Here is an 8,834-nt window from a genome sequence, read left to right on the forward strand (position 1 = left end):
CTTCTCCTTCCGTCTCCTTCCTTCCATTTCTGGCTCTTTCTGTCTCTCCGTCACTGCATCTCTGCATCTCTGGTGCACAGAGAGGCGTGCGTATGTCCCTGCATGTTCATGCTTGCTTGTGTGTATGTGAACACACGTGTTGTGCCTCTTTCAAGCCCATGTCTGAAGCAGGCCCATCCCACACCTCCCTCTGTTCCAATTTTCCCCTGGTTTTTATTGTATCTTCTAAAAAAAAGTTGAAATGTGTCGAGTGAGAAAAACTTGTTCCATTTTTCTGAAGGAAGAAAAGACGGGCAGGAGACAGAGCGAAAGGGATGAAGTCCCCAGGTGCACACCCCCCACCTCAGGCCTCCTTCTCTGGGTGACTGAGGGGAGCTTCTCAGACCCAGAGAGTTGAGGTCATTCCTGACAGGTGGCTGGAAGGGTGGCAGGAACCCCCCAACCAAGGGCTCCCCTATCCTGAACAAGTTTTTGCCTCCTGCCTGTGAGACCCCTGGTGGGTTTAACCCAGCCCTCAAGGTCCAAGGGAGAAGGCAGGGAGAGAGAACTTTCTCCCCTAAGGAAGCATTTATTGACTTATTCATCCATTCACTCGCCCATCAATTTAACAAAAATTCAGTTTCTATATAGACCAAGCATTCTGAATGTGTGTGGGGAGGGGTATGAGCAAAAAAATTAATATTGTAAAGCATTTTACAGTTCACAAGGTGTTTTAATTAAGAGTTGGCATTTATTGGAGGCTCATTCATGGTGCGGATTATTCCATTTAGTATTAACCACAGCCTTATGAAGGTGTAGCATAATTTATCCCATTTTACAGATGAGGAAATCAAGACCAAGAGATGTTATATAACTTGCTCAAAGCATTCAGCATTTTTTTTTTTTTTTTGAGACAAGGTCTGGCTCTATCACCCAGGCTGGAGTGCAGTGGCGTGATCTCTGCAACCTCTGCCTCCCGGTCTCAAGCGATCCTCTCACCTCAGCCTCCCGAGTAGCTGGAACTACAGGCATGCGCCGCCATGCCTGGCTAATTTTTGTATTTTAGGCAGAGGCAGGGTTTCACCATGCTGCCCAGGCTGGTCTCGAACTCATGAGTTGAAGGGATCTGCTGGCCTCAGCCTCCCAAACTGCTGGTATTACAGGTGTGAGCCACCATGCCGGGCCCCGCATTTTTTTTTTTTTTTTTTTTTTGAGATGGAGTCCCACTCTGTCACCCAGGCTGGAGTGCAGTGGCACGATCTCGGCTCACTGCAAGCTCCGCCTCCTGGGTTCATGCCATTCTCCTGCCTCAGCCTCCTGAGTAGCTGGGACTACAGGCGCCCGCCACCACGCCCGGCTAATTTTTTGTATTTTTAGTAGAGACCGGTTTTCACCGTGTTAGCCAGGATAGTCTCGATCTCCTGACCTCGTGATCCACCTGCCTTGGCCTCCCAAAGTGCTGGGATTACAGGCGTGAGCCACCATGCCTGGCTGGGCCCAACATTTTTTTTAAGTTGGTAATGGGGTTGGCCAGGAATCAGAAGCCCAGAGCATGGGCATGTAATTGAAATACCACAGAGCCAGGAGACTCCAGGAAAAAGGCTACTAGTCAGGATTGAGGACCCTGCTTCAGTAAAGGGATTGCAAAGCCTTCGAGGCTGTGCCCAAACTTGGTGGAGGCTGGCCAGCACTCTTGAGTCTCTGCCCTACCTGAAGCCCATCCTTTGGCCTCTTTCTCTGCCATGCCCAGAATCTCCCCACCACGACTATCTGCCAGAGATGGGATTTGCCTTGCAGACCCAGGATTCGTGAATGAAGGGAAGCATGGTAAGCTTATTTTTAGAGACTACTGAGGCAGATTGTGGGCTTATAAGTGGAGCACTGGCCTGTGGGTCAAGTGCCTGAATTCTAGGCCCAGTTCTGTGTTTCCCCTGTGTGTTCCTAGGCAGGTCAGTTTCCCTCCATGGGCCTCTGTAAGAGGAGGAGTTGGAGAGGTACATTCTCAGGCTACTTTCAACTCCCGGCCCAGTGACTCGAGAGTCCCAGGCAGCACCAGCACCCCTATCTCCAAGGCCTCCTGATGTGTGTCTCTATTCAGAACTTAATCCAACCTACCCAACATCAGATCAGTGTCTTACCAGCCCAAGGTCCCTGGGGAGCCTCCTAGAGGGAGAGAACCCTGCCCACCCAGATTGAGGGTAAAGGCCTTCCCGTGCTCATTTTTGTACCACCACAGTGCTTGGCACATGGTAGACATCAAAATGTGTGTGCTGAAAGTATAATTGAAGTTGTGTGCATATGTCAGCCAGAGTGTCTGGAGGGGCAGGAAATGTGGGTCTAAAACATACAAATGCTCGAAATGGGGTGTGGGCAAGGGTCTGTCTACACCAGGCTGTGATTACCTGCTTACATATGTGCGTCTATCTGAGTAGGGGTATGTTATCTATTTTTCTACACCACAGGGTGAGGAACAGGTATGTGTGTGCATGTGTATGCATCCGTGTGTGTGTGTGTGTGTATGCATGAGTGTGTGTGTGTGTGTGTCCAAAGCCACCTCTTCAACCTGTGCCATTTGTGTCTGTGTCTGGCCCAATGAGAGGGTTGAAAGGTGAGCCACAAGATAAAACAGCAACTTCCTACCTTCCTTATCAAGACAGCTGTCTGACCTACCTCCCCTTGGCCACTCTTGGGATTACTGGAGTTGGCTTCAGTATTTTCAGATTTTTCAGAAGGGGAGGAGAATGCTTGAGTCTCATCCAGGAACTTAGGCAGTTCTCAGCACTGCCTGCTCCTCCTCCCTCAAATAACCAAGTCTGAAGACCAGGAGAGAAAGCCGCTGGTGGACTGGTCACCTGTCTGGCAGTGGGAGGAGGAGAGTGAGAGGTTTCTAGGTTAGGAATCCAGACTTAGACCCTCCCCTCCACCCCCAGATGGGTGGTGCACAGGCTCATCTCACCGCCCCTCCCCACTCCACCCTAACATGGATACGCCCCCAACAACCAAGGAAAGATCTCCCATCGGCTGACTCCACAGATACACACATGTCCCCACAGACACACACACGCCCATGCAGAGGCACAGACATCCAGGCACATCTTTCCCTTTCTCTGTCTTCCCCTTGGTTTGAATTTCGTTTCGCCACATATGTTGTGTGTGCGTGAGGGTGGGTGGGGGAGGGGCAGACAGGGATGAGGGATGGCATGGTGCCAACATCTACCTATGGGGCTCGGGCCAGGGACGCGCCTTACAGCCATCCTGGGATGGGGCCTCAGCTGTCCCTTTGTGGCCAAGGGGACCCTCCTGGGGAGTGGGGGCAAGCACAGAGGTCCCTTCTCCCCAACCCAGGGTCTGGTCCCTGACCCACCTTGGGGGCCTGCAGGGGAGGAAATGGACAGAGCGGGACCCTGAGGGAGCATAGAATTGGCCACCACGAGCCCCCAATGCCCAGCCTTGCCACACCATTGTTTCCGTGTGGGGGGCTCTATATACAGGGGGGCAACTCCTCCCACCTTCCTCTCAATCCCTGCTTTCCCTGCGTTGGGCGGGGAGGGGAGGGCGGCAGAAATATTTATTTATTTCCTTTATTTATTTAATTTTTTTTTTTTTTTTTTTGGAGTACAGAGTGACAGATGGCGGCGGGTCCCGGGGGAGCCGGCTCTCCCCCAGTGCAGACGCATGCCAATCACCGTCTCTCATGTGATAGCTGCTGCCCGTGACGTGCCAAGCCCATATGGCCTGGCATAGAGGCTGGTACCCCGCCTGGTAGAGATGCCACACTCGCTCCGCGGTTCGCATGGCGCTCTGAAGACGCCGGCGCCCGCCGCCTTGAGGAGCCGCTGCCCCCGCTCCCTGAAGATGGGGGAACAATGAAATAAGCGAGAAGATCCCTCTTCTCCCCCCTCTCTCTCTTGCCCCCTCCCCCCCTCCCCTCCCCTCTCCCCTTGACTCCTCTCCGAGGTAAGTTGTCCGAAAGGGAGCTAGATCTGACCCGCCGGTTGGGAGGGGGGGCGGAAGCTTCGGCCGACAGGAGAGTCCTCAAATACCTCCTTCCTGGGATGATGCCCCCCTCATTGGGTGGGCATCGGAGGCGCCCCAGGTTCTCTCTCCCTTAGGGGCTGCAGCCCAGGGAGTTGCAGAGGAGGTGTCTCTGCCTGCGATGGGCTCGGTGGCGGGGGGGGGGGGGAGGCAGGATCACGGAGGGGGAGATGCGAAGAGGCCGAGACGGAGGACCCCTCCATGGTTGTCCCAAAAAGCCTGCGACCTTTCCCCACCACCAAAAAAAGGGAAGCAACCAAACAAATTTGGATTTTTCCCCCATCAATCCCAAAATACAACGAGATCTGAAGAGCCTTGTGGGAGGGAACCTTGAAGGGGGAAGGGGGTCCCTGACCGCAGAGGGGAAGGACTGGGCTCGCTTCTCTCAGTCTCCTCCCCACGCCCCGCTGCTTCAGTCCTCGCCGCCCAGAGCCGGCTCCGGGAGCTGGGGACGCATCGGCTGTAGGAGACGATCCTCCCGCCTCTGGAATTGGGGGTGCGGGGGTGGGGGCCGAGCAAGGGGCGGCGCGCAGCCAAGTTGCAAATTGGATTAGGGAGCGTGGGGGTGAGAGCCACGGGAGGGGTGAGGGAGCTGGGCCGAGGGGCCCGGGCCGCGAGAGCGCGGAGCGGGGCAGCTGTCCTCGCCGGCGGCCGACCAGCCTCTCTCCACCGCCAGGAGAGAACGGGCTTTCAGGGCGAGCGCGCCGCCTCCCCTGGCAAAGATATCTGGTCCCTAAAACCCCCACCCGGTCCCCGCCCTGACCCTGAGAAGAAGCAGGCGCGGGGAGCGGCCCCCTATTCAAGCGAGGGGCGGAGCCGGGGCCCAGCGCCGGGGAGAGGGCCTGGGCCGAGATCCCGGGCCGGCAGCCGGGTAGGGCTGGGCCGGCTCTGGGCGGGGCAGGCGGCGGAGGTGGGCATCAAGGGTAGCCTAGGCAGGAGCCCGCACGAGACTCGGGGGTGGAGGAGGGTTGTGGGGGGGCGTCGTGACCCCAGCGCGCCCCTCACTTTGTGCTGTCTGTTTCCCCTTCCCGCCCGCGGGGCGCCCTCAGGCACCATGCTGACCCGCCTGTTCAGCGAGCCCGGCCTTCTCTCGGACGTGCCCAAGTTCGCCAGCTGGGGCGACGGCGAAGACGACGAGCCGAGGAGCGAAAAGGGCGACGCGCCGCCACCGCCACCGCCTGCGCCCGGGCCGGGGGCTCCGGGGCCAGCCCGGGCGGCCAAGCCAGTCCCTCTCCGTGGAGAAGAGGGGCCGGAGGCCACGTTGGCCGAGGTCAAGGAGGAAGGCGAGCTGGGGGGAGAGGAGGAGGAGGAAGAGGAGGAGGAAGAAGGACTGGACGAGGCGGAGGGCGAGCGGCCCAAGAAGCGCGGGCCCAAGAAGCGCAAGATGACCAAGGCGCGCTTGGAGCGCTCCAAGCTTCGGCGGCAGAAGGCGAACGCGCGGGAGCGCAACCGCATGCACGACCTGAACGCAGCCCTGGACAACCTGCGCAAGGTGGTGCCCTGCTACTCCAAGACGCAGAAGCTGTCCAAGATCGAGACGCTGCGCCTAGCCAAGAACTACATCTGGGCGCTCTCGGAGATCCTGCGCTCCGGCAAGCGGCCAGACCTAGTGTCCTACGTGCAGACTCTGTGCAAGGGTCTGTCGCAACCCACCACCAATCTGGTGGCCGGCTGTCTGCAGCTCAACTCTCGCAACTTCCTCACGGAGCAAGGCGCCGACGGTACCGGCCGCTTCCACGGCTCGGGCGGCCCGTTCGCCATGCATCCCTACCCGTACCCGTGCTCGCGCCTGGCGGGCGCACAGTGCCAGGCGGCCGGCGGCCTGGGCGGCGGCGCGGCGCACGCCCTGCGGACCCACGGCTACTGCGCCGCCTACGAGACGCTGTATGCGGCGGCAGGCGGTGGCGGCGCGAGCCCGGACTACAACAGCTCCGAGTACGAGGGCCCGCTCAGCCCTCCGCTCTGTCTCAATGGCAACTTCTCACTCAAGCAGGACTCCTCGCCCGACCACGAGAAAAGCTACCACTACTCTATGCACTACTCGGCGCTGCCCGGCTCGCGGCCCACGGGCCACGGGCTAGTCTTCGGCTCGTCGGCTGTGCGTGGGGGCGTCCACTCGGAGAATCTCTTGTCTTACGATATGCACCTTCACCACGACCGGGGCCCCATGTACGAGGAGCTCAATGCGTTTTTTCATAACTGAGACTTCGCGCCGGCTCCCTTCTTTTTCTTTTGCCTTTGCCCGCCTCCCTGTCCCCAGCCCCTCAGAGCGCAGGGACACCCCCACCTACCGCGGCGCGGGGCGCGGGGAGCGGTCCACCGGTCCTGCCGCTCTCCTGGGGCAGCGCAGTCCTGTTACCTGTGGGTGGCCCGTCCCAGGGGCCTCGCTTCCCCCAGGGGACTCGCCTTCTCTCTCCCCAAGGGGTTCCCTCCTCCTTTCTCCCAAGGAGTGCTTCTCCAGGGACCTCTCTCCGGGCGCTCCCTGGAGACACTCCTCCCCCATTCCCAATATCTTCGCTGAGGTTTCCTCCTCCCCATCCTCCCTGCAGGCCCAAGGCGTTGGTAAGGGGGCAGCTGAGCAGTGGAACGCGTTTCCCCCTCTCATTATTATTTTAAAAACAGTCACCCAGCTGCCGAGGCAAAAAGGAGCCAGGCGCTCCCTCTTTCTTGAAGAGGGTAGAAGTCAGGGCGCCGGAGCCCGGGCGTGGAACGCCCTCACCCCCAACCTCCAGTCTCCGCGTTTTGCGATTTTAATTTTGGCGGGAGGGGAAGTGGATTGAGAGGAAAGAGAGAGGCCAAGACAATTTGTAACTAGAATCCGTTTTTCCCTTTTCCTTTTTTTAAACAAACAAACATACAAAAAAAAAAAAAAAAAAAAGCTAAGAGGCGACGGAAGCCGAACGCAGAGTCCGGATCGGAGAGAAAACGCAGTAAGGACTTTTAGAAGCAATAAAAGGCAAAAAAAACAAAAAACAAAAAAACAAACAAAAAAAAAACCACTACTACCAATAATCAAAGACACAAATATCTATGCAAGGAGGCTCCACTGAGCCTCGCGGCCCGGCCCGGCCCCGGGATGCCCCGCCCGGCCCGCGGGCCGCCCCGCCCGAGCGCGGATCTGTGCACTTTGGTGAAGTGGGGGCCCGCGCCGCCCCCTCCCCCTCCCCAGGTTCTTACAATCAGTGACTCGGAGATTTGGGGCCCCAGTGCCACTGCCCTCCCCCGCCCCGTCCCCGTTGTGCGTCATGCTGTTTTTTAAAAACCTGATTCCAAATTTGTATGGAATGGCAAACTGTTGGGGGGTCGGTTTGGGGAGGGAGGGTTTGCATGAAAGACACACGCACACCACACCGCACGCACAAGCAGGCCAGGCGCCGGCGTCCGGGGGGCAGAAGGAGGTGAGCTCGCCGGCTGCTCCTCCCCGCGGGCACTTCTGTCCCCTCCTGGGGTGAGAGGTGGGGATGGAGACCTGGGGGCAGCCCCACCCCTGCCCGGACTGTGCCTCGGTGGGTGCCAGGCGCCCGGCGATTTCCGATGTCTGGAGAGAGTATTTTTTGGTCCAAGGAGTCCTCCTGGCTTTAGCTGGTGGGTGGGCGGGGAGAGGTCTGAGGGTTCCTACTGGAGGTTCCCCCAAAAAGGGGCAAAAGGAGACCCTCTGCCCACCGGAGGCAGGGGATCAGGCATCCAAATACACGATGCAAAAATGCAAACCCACAGGCGACACACCCACACACTCACCCACACACATGCAATTTTACCTTCCTCTTGTAGCGAAGATGAAACTCTCGTCGGACACCCGAAGTGCATTGCGTGTTTCTGTTCAGTTTAATGACGATTAATAAATATTTATGTAAATGAGATGCAAAGCCGGACCGGTTTCTCACGGTGGCCTCATTTCATTGAGGGGGGAGAGAAGGTTTGAGCTGGGGCTGGGGTGATGAAGGCAGAGTGTCAAGTGACTGTGCAGAGGCCAAAGAGAGGGACCCTGGACATTCTTGGGTAGGATTCTCTCCCTAATCACCCCCCATACACCCACTGGGCTATACTAGCTACCCCTCCCAGACCTAACCCAGGCTCTCACCTTCCCAGCACTAAAACACTGATATCCTTACACTTCTTCATTCCCGAACATGCACAGGCACCTCCCTTGAAAACAAAATACCTTTTCATCACTGAAAAATGATCAAGTTGGGAACAGCAGGTCATTTTACAACTCTCTGCCCACTGTTGCAAAAAGCAAGTGGGCAGAGACAAAGAGACAACCATTTGAATCAGACAGGGGTATTTTTAAACCAAAAAAAAACATTATAAGGTCATGAAGATGAAATATTAATGAGGGAGGCCCCTTTTTCATCTTAAAATTGTGTTTCGGTGGACTCAGGGGAATCGGCCATTTTGGTCTCAGGAATGTTGACATTTTTAGGGGTGTCGACAAGGTTGGAGGAACACCCCTAGAGGTCTGTGAGGTGGCTGAGTCTGGGCGCCCACCCAGTAGAGAGGAGCCTAACCATGTACTCCCTGGGACAGGGCAGCAGACGCCCACCCGGTCCAAATCTGGGTTGATTTCTTCCTGCCTGGTACAGTTCTGAACAGAGGGAACCCTAAGGGCTTAGAAGGGAAGAAGGGCACTGGATGAGCATCTCCTGCTCAGACAATTTGGCCTCACAATTCTTTTTTCTCTGAACCTGAGAGGCAGGGGCAGCTCTTAACTGACTTCCCTGAAAGCCCCTCCTACTCCCCCTGCTCAGCCCTCAGTGCACGCTGTAGCCCTAGAATATTTGAAGAGGGTTCTGAGCCCCAAAGACTCCCATCCTAAAGCC

The 8,834-nt window shown here is 57.2% G+C and overlaps 1 protein-coding gene across 1 annotated transcript; it reads left to right on the top strand.

The window, feature by feature from the left end:
* The first annotated feature begins 3,550 nt into the window (after positions 1–3,550).
* Positions 3,551–7,880, top strand: NEUROD2 (neuronal differentiation 2). The gene is made up of 2 exons (XM_030808226.1): positions 3,551–3,936; positions 5,064–7,880. The coding sequence occupies exon 2, from the start codon at positions 5,069–5,071 to the stop codon at positions 6,215–6,217; it is 1,149 nt and encodes a 382-aa protein (XP_030664086.1). The 5' UTR covers positions 3,551–3,936; positions 5,064–5,068; the 3' UTR covers positions 6,218–7,880.
* The last annotated feature ends 954 nt before the right edge of the window (positions 7,881–8,834 follow it).

The sequence above is a fragment of the Nomascus leucogenys genome, unplaced genomic scaffold (genome assembly GCF_006542625.1).
Source record: "Nomascus leucogenys isolate Asia unplaced genomic scaffold, Asia_NLE_v1 Super-Scaffold_285, whole genome shotgun sequence".
Lineage (NCBI taxonomy): Eukaryota > Metazoa > Chordata > Mammalia > Primates > Hylobatidae > Nomascus > Nomascus leucogenys.

Bases quoted from the DNA above. Each gene is read 5' to 3' on its own strand.
- NEUROD2 (XM_030808226.1), top strand. From the start codon at position 5,069: ATGCTGACCCGCCTGTTCAGCGAGCCCGGCCTTCTCTCGGACGTGCCC.